The following is an 18552-nucleotide window of genomic DNA, read 5'->3' as shown; positions in this document are numbered from 1 at the left end:
TCTTTTACCTTGAAGTTGCTGGGAATCATGAGCATTCGTAAACCAGAATTCACAGAACAGTTCTCTGGCTCCAGGATTAGATTTGGATTCAAGGAGAGGAAGGGCAGGACCTGTCTGTCTTTGAAATAGAGTCCCCAGCTGTGCCCCAGTAGGAACATCTCCTGGCCTGTCCCCTTCCTGATCCCAGGCTTAATTTTGATGATCAGGGCTGACCAGTCCCCTCCTGGAGATGAGAACCCTACTGCTGTTTGGGCAGACAGCGGTCACCAAGGTCAAGCCTAAGCAGGAATTATTAGTCAGGACTGGGCAAAAAAAAGATGAGGACTATGTTATAGAATGCTTGAAATCTACCCACAGCACTGTGTTAAAAGAAAGAGATGAAAAGGAAAAAAAAAAAAACCAAAAACCAAAAAACACACACACATGCATAGGAAACAAAGCCAAGGGAGAGGTGAATAGAAAGAGCCTTTGGGGAATAAAGAAATTTCTGTCACTTCCAAAGATTAGATTTTTAAGGGTCTATGGCAGCTTTAAGTCTAGTTGTCAAGTAGCAAAATTACTCTAAAGAATTGGGAGGAAAATATCTCAAAGAAGGAGGGCTTGGTAACATGAAAGCGCTCAGGGGTCTGGAAACTTTAACTTCCCTGAGACTTTACTGTTACCACCTCAAATCAGTTATGTGACATTTGCAGACAAAGAAAGCGTTTGCAAGTAGAGAGGGTGGTGGGGGCTTCAGAAGTTTTTATCCTTAGTTCATATTCTCATGGAAGGTTGATCTTCCTTTTTACCTGGAATATTAAAAATGGTGCATTTCCCTCAGAACGAAGGACGGTGAGTCTCTCTATTTGGGCAACTGCAAAGTGACTCTGCGGGAAAAGTCTTTAGGGAATAATGGAATTCATATATGTCTTTACTTTCTGGAGGTAGAAGTCAAATCTGCGGGGACACACCTCTCGGAGCCTGTGCAAGGACTGGAAGCGGGGCCATGCCCCATAAAGAAAGCTGATAGGTCCCTTGTCCCCAAGGCATGTCTCAAGCTACTGAAGTGATCTGCTCTTACCGGAGCAGAACTGCCAATGCTCTGCATATTTAAATTCAGTTCTGGAGCTGGGACAAGCTAATCCCCTTGGCACCCTGGAGAGTCTGATAATTATTCATTTCTGTTCATTCCCAAGACTGCCTTCCCTGCACAAGTGTGGGTGTGAGCCTTTTAATAAAAGGTACACCACAGGTTTAAGAAAAAGTTAAGCATCAACAGTTTACAGCCCTTAGACATAAAAATATTTATCCCTTAGCTCCCCATCTCTTGCTTCCTAGTTAACAAACTCACTGCATAACCATTTCTGAATTTCTAGGAGGCAAAATTACACACATGTGCACACACACACACACACACACACACACACACACCTTGGGAAGAAGGTACAGGTCAGCAGGAAGCAGCATGGGACATCACAGAGGATCACCATGGAAGTCAGAGGTTGTGAATGAAGTCACTTCTCCATTTTGCTGGTTTAGCTTGTGACTGCTCAGATTTTATTCCACCACGTCTCCAAAGCTATGCCCCCAAAATGATTTCAAACAGAGGTGGACAGTTTGGAAAACAGTAGTTGTCATACGCAAGTAAGTGGTGTGTGCCAGGCATTAAGGTATGTTAGACACCATTTTCAACCGAGTTCTTTAATGGTCATTTTTACATTTGCCTTCTCCCAACTCCACCTCACCTATTATCTTTTCAGTAATTTTCTAGCACTCCTTTAACTAAAAAAAAAAAAAAAAAAAAAAAAAAAAGAATGCAAGCTAAGAAACTCTCCTTCTTTAACATGTTCAGAATATTAAAGCTAAGGTAACAAGGTACCAACACCATTTAGTGAACATCTGCACCATAAAGCATGTCCAATTTTCCAAGGGTAAAGTAGTCGTCTCAGGATGTCCCTGGCCGGACCAGTTCATTCCCAGCTACAATATCTCAGCACCTGGCAGTAGTTTAGGATTCATCACATCCAATTCACTGGTATAGAATTGGAGCTTTAGAGAATCCAGTATAGTGATAAATGGCTGTGTCTATATAAAGGAAGGATGGGGACACAGGTGGCCAGTGTGGATATCAAGGAAAGTAACCTGAAAGCTGCTTTGGGAAGCTCTAACCAGCTCAGTCTGGAAGGGCTGGCTGTACAGGAAGGTTTCGTACATGTGCTCTGGTGCTGCCCACGCCCTCAGGCAAGGGACCTGCCTGCTGCCACGGTTCTCTTCCTGGGTTAATCTAGCAGAGAGTGAGTGCTGTCTGAATTCAGTTTTCAAAGTGGAAGAATGGAGAGGTGACAGTATTTGGGAGAAGGAGGTACTGTTTTATGAGGGCAGGGGAGTCTGCCTGGCACGCTGCAGTTGTCCCAGTGCAAAGCTGGGCGCATGGGGGATAATCAAATGCTTGCTGAATTAAGGAAGGACTGGAAGGACAGGGAAGTCTTGTTGTGGGAACTAAGCCTCAAGAGATGGACAACGGAGATGGGGATGTTACGTCCTGAGGCATTGGCAGTCAGGGTCTGACTCCTAATTCTGAATTTGTAGAGAATTATGGTTTGCTGTGGGCCCTCTGGTCTGGTGCTGACGTGTCAAAGGGTCAGATCTCAGTGGTGACTGGAATTTCTCTAAGTTCCCTCTTGGAAGCCCCTTCTCTGGCTTTCCAGTCTGACAGGCTTGTGCTCCAAATCACATTTGGCTCTCTCTCCCCTTGCTGAAACCCCAAGAGGAGACAGACAGTAAGTACGCAAGGAACCCCCAAATGCCTGCTCATTTATGCTGGAAGGGGTCCAGATGCTATCACAACTATTTTAAAGAGAAGTCCCTGAAGCCTTTTGGCCTCAGGCTGGGGTAGTAGGCACACAAGAACATATTCTGCTGAGTTTTTCATTCAGTTAACTTTGTATCCAGGGGAAAATGAGCTAAAATAAAATGTAGGGCCAGTCAATACAAAGACAAGCAGTCACTGAGTAGTCAGGTTTCCTAAGAACTGTGCTTTGTTATTAGAGAGTGAAAAAAAAAATTAGTCATGAATAAAATCCCAGAAAGGATTAAAAGGGACTAGAAGGTTCTCTGCTGAGGGAGGAACCTAACATGGGACTGAAACTTTCCTTCTTTAGGCACAAAGGGGTCACTTGATACTGTTTCTCTTCAGAGAACTGTGATTGAACTTGACTTAGAATTTTTTCCACTGTTTAAGTGGGACCACACAGGAAAATTACATTCTGCTGCCCTTATCATCTATCCACCATGGTCTTTGATTAAAAAGAAGGCCATCCTCCTTCTCTATAGAATGAGAGAATATGTACATTGGCCAAAGAGAAGCCTCCTGTACTTGAGTATTTGTAGGTACGTGTGTTAAGTTGTGCCTTGGTATAAGGAACCCACAGCTCCAATGTCCCAATCCCCTGGGCAAACTTCTACTTCCCTTTGGTGTTACAAGTAACCCAGTTATTCAGTAAAGTGTCAAGAGGTTAGGTCTAACAGTATTGTGGCCATATTTACACCAATCTACCACAAATGACTGGGGATATGCTAGTAGTAGAGCTTATCTTGGACAGTCTGAGCCAGAAATAAGACAAGATTTATAAAAGAAAAAACAAAATACTTGTTTTCCTACATGTACCAAACGTGCTAATTCATCTCAGTGTAGTGTTCTTATATAAAGTGCTTCAGAGTTGGACAGAATACCTTTGGACATCGGAACTAACATAACTGAGACACGTTTACATTCCTATCAGGGCATAATATTGTGAACACTTCCACTGAGACTGCAGAACTGCTGTAATTTTTTCTAAAACATCATGCCATCTGCACACATAATAAAATAATCCAGTATTTGCCATGCTAAAACAGGACTGGTAGTGATGGGCACAGACAGTGCCCCAAAGGGAACTTGAGTTATGCACAGTGATGAAAACTGGAAGCAATCTTCCAGCTAAGGGTCTGCCAATGACCACTTGGAACAAATTGGCACTGTATATTATGCACCTCATTTTAAAATCCACAGCAAACTAAGATTTTTTTTTTTTTCCCAAAGCTTATAATCTTGACTGAGTGGGTGTTTTTTCATTTAATCCGGTTAATCTGTCAATGCTCCAAGGATCTCTTCTGGCAGGGCCATGAGTTAGTCTTTCTGTGGGGAGCAGGCAGGCCATGTTCATACCGACTGGCAGGACAGCAGCTTGGAAGGCTAACCGTGTTTATGGAGAACCCTCGGCTGAGGCTGCAAGAAGAAAAAGGAGGAAACATGGTGAGTTACTTCCTTTATGCCCCCAGATACTGGCATGTAGCAATTATCTCATTCAAACAAACCCTAACACCCTTAGGTCCAAGAGAAAGCTGTAGCTGGGATGGTGGTTACTCAACTCCAGGATGGATTTGTGGTGGCTTGTGTTCTTGGAATGTCCTTTCACCATTTGGCAGGGCATGGAAGACACCCATCTCAAAGGCAGGCCAGGCTGCCCGGAAGGGATGGTAAAACCAGATCTCTGGAATTGGCATCCACCTCTGTGACGGGGAACGTGGGTTGGGAAACCATTTCACATTTGTGGGGTTTATGCATGAACTTGACCTGGAGCAATATCAGACTGGGAAGAGTGTGAGGCTTTTTTGGGAGTGGAGGGATGGTTTCATGCATCAGGAAGATTTTCTGGGATGAAACCTAGAAGAAAATACTGGAAGTAGTATGACTGGAACTCCTGAGTTTGTTGAAAAGTCAGACTGGTTGAGCAGGTTAGGGGCTAGGAAGAGAAAGTCATTAAAACTGACAAGAGATTGAACTATTTGAATTGCAACTCTGGCCCTGGGAATGCTGGTACAGATATATTTTCCTGATTTTAAGTTTCTAATTTTCCTATTATTATCCTGTTGTTCCTATTATATCTGGTTACTTCCTATAGTTTGTTCCCTATGCCCCAATCCATGATAATTAATTATTATGTGAATATAACTATTTTGCTCAGATAATATTAGTCTCATTTATTACACAAAACTATTGGACAATGAGAGAGAAGGACAGTAAGAGTTGTTGATGCAAAAGAAGAAAAAACCTACCTAGGTTTCAAATCTAACTGGTTCTACAAGAGAGAATATATATTTGTAAGTAATTGATAAAAACTTGCTATTTTTGAGAAAATGCAAATTAAAAGGTATTATATAAGTGTATTAAATATCAAATAAAACCACACACTTCTGATAAGGTTGTAATGTAAGTGGAATACTAATATATTGCTGATGGCATTGTAAATTGGAAAAATACTGTCAATTTTTTTAAAAACTATTAAAAACTTATATTTCCCGATCCAGTGATCCCAAAGGAAATAGTTTTATGAAAGAGGATATATTTACAAATATGCAGCCTAGAGGTTATTTATAACAGAGGAAAAACTGGAAACAACCAGAATCCTATTGTTGAAAATTTAGGTTAAGTAAGTTAATAAGATTGGATGATTACATGGCCACTAACGTAACTCTAATTCTGATGATTATGGAGCAACTTGATAAACAGTCATGATAAACTGTAATAGACACTGACACACGCAGAGGAAGAACTGTGAGTGAAAATGGTGCAGGTGCTAGGATTTTTATTGTTCCCATGATATTTTGCAAAATAGTCACAAATATTCGGCTCACAGAAGTGCAGACTTGACCTGTGCGTATTGACTGCCTAAAGCATCATGATTATTTTCATTCACTAATACTATCTAAAAATTACATACTTTACAACTATTCTAAGAGACAATATTCTAGCATTATTGAAGGGGAGGCAGAGACCAACGTGGGTAAAACCCTTTGGTCCAGGTAAACCCACAAGGGAGCAGTGAAGCTTGGAAGGCCAGCAGAGATTTCTAGGAAATGGACACAGTACATTATTCTGGAGATTTTTGCTAAAGTCAGATTTGCAAAATATATGACTTTGGTAGTAAACATTAAAAAGGGAATAATGATAATAAAGAGTCAGTCCTACTGGATTACTATACTTTAGATCCTTGCCAGGAACTGATAACTAGGTTTGTCATCCAAATAACCATGTGTTTTTGTTTTTTGGTACTGGAGATTAAACCCAGGACCTCATACATGCCAGCCAAGTGCATCGTCACATTCCCAGCCCTTTTTATTTTTTGTTTTGGGACAAGGTCTTGCAAGGTTGCTTAGGGCCTCACTGAACTGCTAAGGCTGGCTTTGAACTTGTGATCCTCCTGCCTTAGCCTCCCCAAATGTTGGGATTACAGGTGTGTGCCACCATGTGCAACCTCCAGATCTTTGTAGAAATGTTTTAAGGAAGAGTCTTGCTATGGCATGATCCCCTTTGCCATCTTTCCATGGCATTAGTGATTCCCCATTGCTCTTTAATGTTTTTGCAGCCAGCACTCTGGAGTGGGTCACCATGTTGCATGGGCTGAATGTGGAAAAAAGAGGGTCCCACTTACATCTTCAACATGAGTCACTTGTTGGGTTCCATCCCTGTGTGCTTCAGTCATTCCAGGCTCCTTCCAGCTCCGTGTATATACTGGGTTCTTCCTGGCATTTGCTCAGCTTTTCCTTCCCTCTAGGATGACTTTTGTGCATACCCTCTGACCACAGTGAATCCCAATTCCTCCATCTTTGTAGACCCCCTCAAGGGTCACTTATGAAGCCTTCTCTCCCTCTGGATACAGCTAGTGATTCCCTTTATGAGTTAGCATAGTTTCCTGACTTTTATTACCAAATACTGTATTTTAATGTATCCATCACTCCCCTTTCACTTTTTTTTTTTTTTTTTTGAGAGGCTGGAGATTGAAACCAGGGCCAAGCACCCCTAGCACTGAGCTACATCCCCAGCCCACCTCCTCAATTTTTTAAAGGTGGTCCAATGAATTACTGTGTCTTCCTAATGCAACATACAGTGTCATGTATACAGAAAGTGCTTAATAAATACTTGTGAAAGTAAGAAAGAATAACGTTAGAGAAAAATCTTTGTGTTCATTTGTTGAACTCATTTTGCATTCTTGAAATCAATCATCATTTCTGCCTGGGTTTGGGATGAATAGGGAAGCTTTAGAATCCTGTGGTTAGGGGCCTGGGCTCGGACAGATCTCAGTTCACATCCCAGGTGCACCACATACCAGCTTGGTGATGCTGAAAACATGAATTTCTCCAAACCACGATTTCTTCACCTTTACATAGCAAGCAGAATCCCTGCCTCGTTGGGTTGCTGTGATGATAAAATGGGCTCAGATGATAAAAATGCCCAGAGGCCATGTCTTTGCCCTCCCTGCCTGCCTGCAGAGGTCACGGTCACCACATTGGCTTTCACTCTCCCACTCACCAGAGTGGCACAGACGTTCAGAGACAGTTCCAATAAGGAGAGGGGGAAGCACTTCAAGGGCAGGAAGGGGCTGCCTGAGGTGAGGCGGCCAGGAGCGGGCTCAGGAACAGATCTGGACTTGCTCTCGGTTTCCCTGCTTCTCACTGCAGCAGCCAGGGGCGGAAGGGCTTGGCGAGGTGGAAGAAGAAAAGGGGCGGGTATTCCAGCAGCCCCACGTTCACTGTCTGAGGGAGGGAGCAAGACTTCAGCTCTTAAAAGGGCGGATCAGTGTCTTTATTCAGAAGGAAGGGGACTTGTCTTCTACCTGAAAGTGTCCTTTGCGGGAACTCAGGTTTGAGGTCTTTGGGGTGGGTCTGAACTGCAGTGGGATGTGGGGCGATGTGCATCAGGCGTGAGATCCACAACTGCCCAGCACCACAGCTCATGAACAGAACTCGAGTGGACTGAGCAGCGACCCTCTGCCAACTAAGGTGTCACAGGCAGCCCCCCACAGAATCCTCGCCATCAGCTCTGACGCCTGGATTATATTACCCCCTAACAACTGGAGAAAACAAGGGCAGGTTCCTAAGCGTGTCACCTCTGTACTGCGGGCCCCCACAGAGCTGAGACTAGCACCCACATCTGGTCTCACAACTAGGCTCTCCTGACTCTATGAAAAGGCATGAGTGTGAGGAAAATGCAGGAGAGAAATCAGGTAACTGCTGGGTGAGAGTTCTCATTAACCATCAAAGAGATCGACCTAGAGAAAGTTACTCCCTTTCTATTTTAATGGTTTAAAACCTTCCTGTGTCTGGGTGGGGGTTCCCACCTGGGTGAAATTCTGTGCCCCCTGGGACAATTGGCAATGTCTGGAGACATTTCTGCTGGTTATATTGGTGGGGGGATACCACTGGCATCTAGTGGGTAAAAGTCGGGGACACAGCTAAACACCCTAGAAAGTCCAGGAAAGCCCCCATAGCAGAGAACGACCCAGCTCACAATGTCAACAGTGCTGAGGTTGGTTTAGCAGAGGTCCTTGTTTATTTTCTTTTCCTGGTTGTGAGCCAAATACATCCCTCCCAAAATAGGCCAAGATAAAAACCAACCTAAGTGGGCCTCTTATATGTACAGGAAATAAGGCTAATTTCAAACCTCATTCCTCTCCTCTATCCATCATTTTCTCATTTTATTTGATTTCATATTCAGTGTAATCAAAGCCTCTAATACTAAATCACTTCTAACTTTTAGAACCCTCACAGGCATACTGTCACACGAATCAAGATTGGATGATTTAGACAGGTATGCTCAATTAATTAATTAGTATGTATAGAAGAAGTTAGGAGATTAAAAAAAAGGACAAAGGATGATTTATGTGGCAATAAAACTAAACTCTGCTACCAGCCCTTTTGGTGGGAGAAGTCTTATGTCTTTTGGGTGGCACTGGTTCCATTTCTGCCATTTTTTTGACCCACAAGAGGTTGAGGAGATATTTGTTCCCTAAGAGTATGATGAAGTAATCAACTTTACCCTCTGGCTACATGGAGATGATGGTCAGAATCTGAACATGAGCAAAGAGTAATAATAGCTGGGTCAAATGGTGGTTTCATTCCAAGCTTTCTGAGGAATCTCCATACTGCTTTCCAGAGTGGCTGCACTAATTTGCAACCCCACCAGCAATGTGTGAGTGTACCTTTTTCCCCACATCCTCGCCAACACCTGTTGTTGCTTGTGTTCTTGATAATCGCCATTCTAATTGGGGTGAGATGGAATCTTAGGGTAATTTTGATTTGCATTTCTCTTATAACTAGAGATGTTGAACATTTTCCCATATATCTGTTGATTGCTATCCCACTCCTTGGCCTATATCCAAAGGACTTAAAATCAGCATACTACAGAGAGACAGCCACATCAATGTTCATAGCTGCTCAATTCACAATAGCCAGATTGTGGAACCAACCTACATGTCCTTCAATTGACGAATGGATAAAGAAACTGTGGTATATATATACAATGGAATATTACTCCGCCATCACCATAAAGAATGATAAAATTATGGCATTTGCAGGCAAATGGATGAAATTGGAGAATATCATGCTAAGTGAGATAAGCCAATCTCAAAAAACCAAAGGACGAATGATATCGTTAATAAGTGGATGATGACACATAATGGGGGGTGGTATCGCGCTCCCTCTGCTCGCAGAGAGAGACACGACAAACGTCTGAAGCTTTGGAAGTTTATTATGTACAGTCCCTCTCCTACACTTCCCTTACTCCTAGCTTCCGCGCACTCCCAGCTTCTCTTCTCTCAGCTTCTCCCAGCTTCCGCGCACTCTCAGCTTCCAGCTCAGCTTCAGCCTCCGCCTCCACCGCTTCTTCCGCTTCTGCCCCCCTACTCTCCCACCCATCAGGCTTATATACACTTCAACCAATCAGGGGAGAGTACACGAGGTAAACGCGGACAGCTGCAAGCATAGGATAGGTACACGAGGGGGGCATGCTCTAGTCACATTGTTAACTAGCCAATCATTGGAATTCGCTGGTTGTTTACTGTATAGCTGGCCACTTTTGGCTCAGTGTCAGGCGCCATCTTGACCATGCCCAAGGCTGGGGGTCCTGGAAACCCCGACAGGGTGGGAGGGGTTAGGTTTAGGGTTAGGGTTAGGGAGGTGGCAAGAATGGAGGATGAAAGGGCTGTATAGAGGGAAAAGAGGGGTGGGAGGGGTGGGGGGAAGGGAAAAAAAAACAGAATGAATCAAACAACATTACCCTATGTAAATTTATGATTACACAAATGGTATGCCTTTATTCCATGTACAAACAGAGAAACAACATGTATCCCATTTGTTTACAATAAAAATAAATAAATAAATAAAAATGTGAAAAAAAAAAAGAGTAATAATAGAACAGATAATACCTACAAACTAGCCGGTAACCTCTCACAGTTCCCTGTCACCTGGAAACCATAATGATTCTCTCATGGTTAGTTTTGTGTTGGCTTGATTGGACCACAGGATGTCCAGATATTTGGTTAAACATTAACCTGGGTGTGTCTGTGAAGGTGTTTGTGGGTGAGATGAATGTTTGAATTGGCAGACTGAGAAAAGCAGAGGGCCTTCCCTAATGTGGGTAGGCCTGTCCAACCCACAGAAGGCTTGAATACAACAGACTGATAAGGGGTAATGACTCAGACACAGACTGGAGTTATACCATTGGCTCTCCTGGGTCTCTAACTTGCATATCTTGGGATTGTCATCCATAATTATGTGAGCCAATTCTTATAACAAATCTCCTCTGTTTTTCTCATACCTATCTCTTCATCTGACCATTCATCCATCCATCCATCCATCCATTCTGTGTCTATGGGGAACTCTGAGTAACACCGAGTCTATAGACAATAACCTCAATACTAAGCACTATCATTAACCAAGTACTTACCATGTGCCTAGCATCTTGCTAAGAACCTGTGTCCATTTTGTGGTAACCAAAGCAAATAGTACCATGACCCCCACTTCCAGGTGAAGAAAGTCAAACTTGGAGAGATAAATGACCTGAGACAGGCTGTATAATCTTTAAATCAGGCTATAATCCTTGATCTGCTTAAAAATGTCAGGGGCTTATTGATTCCAAAGTATTAAGTAGGAAATGTAAGGCCTCCAAGGCCCCTGGGAACATTTTCAGATAATTGTTAATATGTAGATGGGCTAAGGGCCTTGGCCCCCATCTCTTACTCTCTCAGTCCTCAACTTTACTGTTTTATTTAGAACATGATTAGCTCCTGATGTGGCAAGAGAAGAGCTTCTGCTGCCTGGTTTTGCACTGACCCCAGGGGCCAGGGGGAGTGGGGAATTCTCTATGGGGAGTTTTGGAGGGTTCAGGTGACCCTGTCCACACCTATGCATACTGAGTGAGAAAGAATGCACTTGTGAGCAAGGTGTCCCTCCCCTTTCCCTCAGTCCTGGGGGTGGGGTGGGGACAAGGACACTGTGTTTGTCTTCTTACTGCTTACTGTACAATAAGTAGAACTCTCTCCATGTTAAAGATGGGAATGCTAGTTACCCTGGCTTGAGCACTATCAATCATAGCATGTATCAAATTGAACTATATATAAATATCTAAATTATTCTATGTTATAAAAATTACAGTTTGATTATGGAAGCCCCATCCCCAACAAAAAATAATTCTCTCAGAAATCAGCTCTGGTTCCTACGGCTAATTAAGCCTCTAGATTCTACGGTTTAAAAATGCTGACATTTTGACTGGAAGTTCCCCAACTTGCCTGTATCACACTCACCTGGGGGGACTCCTTCAAATTTTTATCCTTTCTACCTCTGTTCACCTCCATCAATTCAGAACAGCCAGGGGAGGATCAGAAAACTCTATGTTTAACAAGAGGCTCGGTAATTCTCATGAAGCTAGCCTGCCTGGCAATAGTCCATGGAAACACCTACGTCTTTCCCCTGGTACGTAAATAGTAGTTATTTGTCCTTTGGACAGAGAAAAGTGGCATAGACTGTGGGAAAACTTGGTTTATAGCCTTGCTCTTTTCTTATAATAAAATATCAAGAATCTTGGATATGATATAGCACAGTCACTTTCTTGCAAATACTGGTTTTAAAAAGTGGGACAGACGGGTGAGGCTTTGAGACCTGGCAAACCATTCAACCAATCCAGAGTCCCAGGGAATCAGGCATGTTCCATCATCCCAATACTGTTAATTTTCTGCAGGTTTTCTCATGCTTCTGTCAAACAACACATATATTCTTTCTGAGTAAAATGTCCTGCACTGTTTGGGGATGTAGGCCTTGAAGACTTTCAAATTTGTGTCATTATACTGTACTAGAATCTGTATCAAACTGTATTCGACTGTTTGATAATGTATCTGTCCTTAACTAGTGCCTCTCAAACTTCAGCGTTTACAACTTCCCCAGAGGGTTTGGTAAAACAGTTCTCTGGGTCCCCAGTGGGGAGGATGTGATTCAGTAGGGGTAGGGTAGGCCTGCAAATGTGAATATGTAATAATGTTGCAGGGGAGACTGCTGCTGCTGGTCTGAGTACCTCTCCTGAAGCACCATTGCTCTGACCCTCCAGTTCCTTCAGGCAAACAGTATGTCTTATTTTTCTCTTTCTGTGGTGTGGGATAGAGTGTCTGCATTGTCAAAGGTGCTCTTGAAATGTTTGGTGAGTGGGTTAATAAAAGAATGAATGTAGCAAAAATCTACGTGAGTGACATCAGTTCCTTTAGGTCTGGGGAGAACTGACTCAGGGTTTGGGCATAACACTCTTCCCTGATGAGAACTGATTTAGGAATGTCAGTGTCTGCAGATATCAGAACTCCATAGAATCTCCATGATCATTGGGGATATTTATTAACTTCAGTCGCTGGAATGATTTCCCCAAGAAGACAGAAAAACCTCACCCTGTTTTATGACCCTCTTGATCTAGAAGCCTGCTGCCCACAGTGGACCATCACCTTGCACCCCATGAACAGGAGATGATGCATTCCTGGGAGAAAGATTCTTTGGGCCAGTTGCTCTCAGCAGGGATGTGTTTGTATAGTCAATTAGTCAGAGGAAACCCTAGTGATTCCATCCTCTACACCACACAAGGGCAAGTGTTTCAAGTCATTACATCCTGACAGCCACTATAAAAGCTCACAGAACTTTCCAGAAGAAAACTGTCCACTGGTGCGAACAACAATGAATTTCAAAAGACAGCATGAAAATATACCTAGAAGTTTAACCCAAGTTGCCATTGCAATTCCCCTCCCTCTCCACAATGTCATATACTCCAAGGGATTGTTCTCTAATTTCCCTTATGACTGTACCTCAGCTGGTTCACTCCCAGAGCATGCTGCATGTTTATCACCAGCATGAGGAAGTTTCTTTCCTTCCTTCCTTTATTTTTTTTAATTACATCTATTTTCCTTTGTCTTTTGCTTTATTCGGTCTTATTTAATCTCAAGGGCTTCTGTTGGCCCATCCAACAATTTCCTAATTGGAAAAATGATCTGTAAGATTTACTTCTTTAGAAAAGGTGTATCAAGACAATTCTCTAGTTTCCAAGAGAAAGAGGAAGGCATTTCTCAAAGGTAGTCTAAGAGACACAGATTACAAGTGGTCCTCTTTTTGTATGCCAAGTCTCAAGGGGACAGAAGTCTCTTTATGAAACAATGCTATGCAAGCTAAAAAATAACAATAAATAGGACCGATAACAAATTAGGAAATTTGGCATTCAGACTCACAGAGCAGAAGGGTATCTTAGAACCCTTAGATGGGTGCTTCTCGAATTTTAATGTGCATATGAATCACACCTGGACATGTTGTTTATCCCATAGTTGCAACAAGTCCTCAGGCGAAACCAGTGCTACTGGTCTGTGGACCACACTTTGGGTAGCAAAGCTAGAGAGTTCCTTGATAGAGCAAGGAATAGCAGCACTGTCCAGTGGAACTTTGTGCAATGATGGAATGCTCAACACATATTCTAATATGGTAGCCATTACTCATATGTGGCTACTAAGCACTTAAAATGTGGCGAGTGCACGGAGGAAAGTACTTTTAAATTTTAGTTAATTTTAATTCATTTAAATTTAAATGGCCACATGTGCCTCATGTCTACCATATTTGACAGTGCCACACTGCAGAGTAGAAAGCTGAGATTCGGAGAGAATTAGTAAAAAGATTTCAGGAAGAAGAAACTGAAACAAGGAGAATCTCCAAATCTCCTCATTTATACTGTAAATGTATTCTTATTCCTAACCTCCCCTTTCCTGTTTTACACTGGGAGGGCTCAAGACTTCCCCTCTGTTTTCTATCATGCTCTCAGAATCATTCGATGTACAAAACAGTAATTAGGAAAAAACTTGGTAAACATTCTGAAATGCAGACGATTATCTTGTTTACATAAACTTCTTTGAGTTGGCATAACCAAGCAAGAAACCTTATGAGAAACAGTTCCTTTGTTATGAGTCCTTTCACCTTGGGGTCTGTCTAGCAGGATCCAGAAGACAGGCTCCAAGGTCACATCACTGTGGGTTCTGGTTCTTTGGCACCAGGGACAAATGCAAATAGTTCAGTCATACCAGAACAGTTTAAAAGTAAAAAGGGCTCAGTTCAAGTTGAGTTCCCTCAAATAAGGAGGTGCTGAGGGCGGGGAATGGGTAGGGCTTGGTTCTGTCTAAACTGGAGCCATCAGCTCTTAGCAGGTTATAGTCTGTACTGCAGTTAACGAGATCTGGAGATGTTCCCCGGACTGGTAAGTACTAATTTCCATTGAGGAAAAAGTTATGAGGCTTGGATGTCTTAATGATAACAGACAATTTCTCTGTGTGGGCTGAGCTACAAAGCATGTTGCTATGAAACTGTGTGGATTGGGCTCTTTCTTTTGTGTACACAGTTTTCCCTTAAAGAATCCACTTGGCATGAGGCACAAACCTGCTTGGGGACTCTTATGATTAATTGCTTGAACTGGCTGGTGGCCATCAGCAGGATCTTGCAATTTACCCGTTTCTATACAGAATTATGAAGCCAAAGGTTTAATGGGATTTCAGGTAATAGAGCCCAGATGTCCAAGACTACGATGTTTGAAATTACACCGCTTGCAAGGCTGAGGAGCTTAAACCTTGCTGAGTAGATTTCCCTGTTCCCATCTTTACGTAACCTTGGACCCGTCAAATGCTAAGACCCACACCGTGACATACCATATCCAGAGAGAAGTCATTCACATGCATACACCTGTGGCCAACAGCCCAGAGATTCTGTGGCGTCCTCCCTTTGAGACCTGGCTCTTGGGATCGCCTTTCAGCCAGGGATATGGTAATTAACTACCCCACTCTCCTCTTGCTTCTACGGAGCACTTAACTTCCAAATTGCTTTCACTCATATAATTGCATTTTATTCTGTCAGGGTCCAAAAGAAATGGACTGGGCCAGGTATTATTATCTCCATTTTGTTGAGGAAACCAAGGTCCACGGAAGAGAAGGGACAATAATAGCTAACATTTGTGGAACCCTTATGTGCAAGTGCTGCTCCCATGGGGTTTGCGTGCATTGTTTCCTTGAAGCCTGGTAACAGTTCTGAGGTTGTTGTGATTACCTGCTCCACTTTGAAACGGGAAGACCAGAGTGCAGAGAGGTTGGGTGACACCACTTGTAACTTGGACTCTTAGTTACTATGCGCTGCGGCCTCCCTGAGGAAGTGTCATTAGCATTTCAGACAAAGCCGGGAGCCTGTTGTGAATGTAGCCTTCTCTGTACATCGTTTATAGGGAGAAAGAGTTCTAGGCACATCTTTCTTTTTTATTATTAATTAATTAATTTACTTTTAGTTATACAAGACAGTAGAATGTATTTTGACATATCGTACATTCATGCAGTTACACTGGTCATGTTTTCATATATGAACATAGGAAGGTTATGTCTGATTCGTTCTACCGTCTTTCCCATTCCCATCCCCCTTCCCTTACCCCCATTCCCCCCCATCCAATCTGCTGAACTACTGCCCTCCCCCACCTATTGTGAGTCGGCATCTGCATATCAGCAAGAACATTCAGCTGTTGGTTTTGGGGATTGGCTTATTTCACTCGGCATGATAGTCTCCATTTCCAACTATTTACCAGCAAATGCCATAATTTCATTCTTCTTTTTGGTTGAGTAATATTCCATTGTGTATATGTATCACATTTTCTTTATCCATTCATCTATTGAAGGGCACCTAGGTTGGTTCCACAGCTTAGTTATTGTGAATTGAGTTGCTGTAAACATTGATGTGGCCCCAGGCACAAATTTCTAATGAAACTCCCTATGCCCTTGTTCCCTACTCTCCTCCAGAGAAGTGCAGCCTCCTGAGTACTCTGATGAGAGGAGGGGAGTTCTGCTTAATGGCATCCCATATGAAAAGAGTCTTGGCCTAATAATCCAGGCCCTTTATGATCACATCTCAGCATCTCCTCCAACCTATCCACAGGCATTTGACTATAGTAGTTGGTCATATTTGCCCAGGAGGGCCCTATTTTTATTGACGCAGTCTCTGCTTCCTACCCATCCTCCTGCCCAAATTCCACCCTCCTACAAGGGCCAGCTGATAGGTGGTTTACTGCCAGAAGTTGCCACACACTCTTGCAAGGCTTCTCTCTCCCTGTTGTAAGCTTCCATATGGTTTTGTTGAATGAGTGAATGAATGGAGTAGACCTCATTTCCATTTTTTCATGGTGCTGGGGATCAAACCTAGGGCCTCACATATGCTAGGCAAGTGATCGATCACTGAGCTACACCCCCAGCTCAACATCATTTCCTGATCACCATCCCAGCACTATGGGAAACGTTGGGGATATAAGCTGAATAACTAATAACCCTTGCCCTTGCCTTCAGGCAGCTCCCAGTCTACTGAGAAACACACAGAGAAAAGCCCCCTTTGCCTGATGACCTGCATGTTGTTACAGATGCACATGATTCTGGCAGAGCAGAGGGTGCAGGGTTGCTCATCGCTGTTTGCAGATAAGGCTGGGAATTCTGCCCAAGTTCTATCCCCTCGTCTTGGAAGGAAAGTTCATGGAGAAGGGACTGCATCTTTGTACAGCCCTCAAGCACTCAACGTAGTCTCCTAAACTTAGAAAAGTGATGACTAGTGACTATGGGGTCCCCTGCTTTCTGGCAGAGGCTGCCCAGGGACCTTCCTTCCATTGTCTGCAGTGGGAATGGAGAAGAGGGAGGCAGGCCTTGCGGCTGCCCACGTTGGCACCATCTGGCACTGGCCTAAGAGCTCGAGGGAGAAGCTCTCGGCATGTTCTCAGGACCAGTGGGCAGCAGTGGCCAAAACCATGGCTCTCTTTTGCAAGGTGTCAAGGAATGCTTAATGTACTGCCTTAAAATAAAAATCCAGGTTTCAAAATGTATAAATACATCCTACTGTTACGTACAACTAATTAGAACAAATTTAAAAAAAATGTGAATTGAGCTGCTGTAAACATTGATATGGTTGTATTACTGTAGTTTGCTGATTTTAAGTCCTTTGGGTGTAAACCGAGGAGTAAGATAACTGAATCAAAAAGTGGGTCCATTCCAAGTTTTCTGAGGATTCTCCATACCGCTTTCCAGAGTGGCTGCACCAATTTGCAACTCAACCAGCAAAGCAAAAGTACGCCTTTTCCCCATATCCACACCAACATCTATTATTGTTTGTGTTCTTGATAATAGTCATTCTAATTGGAGTAAGATGAAATCTTAGAGTTATTTTAATTTGCATTTCTCTAATTACTAGAGATGTTGAACACTTTTTCATTTATTTATTAGTTGCCTGTGTGTCTTCTTCTGTAAAGTGTCTGTCCAGTTCCTTGGCCTTTTATCTTTGTATTTTTGGTGTAAAGTTTTGTACGTTCTTTATAAATTTTAGAGACTGGCGCTCTATCTGAAGTGTGTGTGGGAAAGATTTTCTCCTACAACCTAGATGCCCTTCAACAGATGAATAGATAAAGAATAAAGAAACTGTGGTATATACACAATGGAATATTATTCAGCCATAAAGAATAATAATATTATGGCATTTGCAGATAAGTGGATGGAATTGGAGAATATCATGCTAAGTGAAATAAGCCAATTCAAAAAAAACCAAAGGCTGAATGTTTTCCCTGATAAGTGAATGATGATATGCAATGGGGTTGGGGGAATGGGAGGTGAGAGAAGAATGGAGGAACTTTAGATTGTGTAGAGGGAAATGAGAGGAAGGGGGTATGAAAAATGGTGGAATGAGATAGACATTATTACCCTATGTACATGTATGATTACATGAATGGTATGAATCTACATTGTGCACAACCATAGAAACAAAATGATGTACCCCATTTGTGTACAGTGAATCAAAATGCAGTCTGTACAAATAAAAAATAATTAAATTAAAAAAATTAAAAAAAATAAATAAAATAAAAATCCAGGAAAACCTCCCCCAACCTGTACCTGTTCTCAAGGGTTGGAAAATACTTCTTATTTTTCCTATTTAAGAAAAGTGACTGATTATTTAGTGTCATGTGCCCCCTTATAAAGCACTGCACAAATGAGCTTTTCAATTAGTGACCTTTGGAATTTGGTTTTGGGGACTACAGCAGTATTTCATTTGTGTTTCTCAAGTCTGTAGGATATTAGAGGGGGAGGCTGTTATTGCAAAACATTCATATTTTTCCAGAACCAACTTGGGTTGCCCTACATTGTTAAAGAATCAGTGTGGAATAATTAAAATAACAGGTTCTTCCCCTTG

At 42.6% G+C, this 18552-nt stretch overlaps 1 protein-coding gene across 2 annotated transcripts in view; it reads right to left on the bottom strand.

The window, feature by feature from the left end:
* Nucleotides 1–4012: 4012 nt before the first annotated feature.
* The window catches only part of Samd12 (sterile alpha motif domain containing 12), a 400984-nt gene continuing 386444 nt past the window's right edge, over nt 4013–18552 (bottom strand). For both annotated transcript variants that reach the window (XM_047555647.1, XM_047555652.1), the window contains exon 5: nt 4013–4246. In XM_047555647.1, coding sequence (XP_047411603.1) covers nt 4224–4246 — 23 coding nt within the window. In that variant the 3' untranslated portion in view covers nt 4013–4223. The remainder of the gene's footprint in view (nt 4247–18552) is intronic.

The sequence above is a fragment of the Sciurus carolinensis genome, chromosome 1, assembly GCF_902686445.1.
Source record: "Sciurus carolinensis chromosome 1, mSciCar1.2, whole genome shotgun sequence".
Taxonomy (NCBI): Eukaryota; Metazoa; Chordata; class Mammalia; order Rodentia; family Sciuridae; genus Sciurus; species Sciurus carolinensis.
Note: the sequence above shows the minus strand (reverse complement) of the source record. Positions and strands in the feature narration are given on the sequence as shown.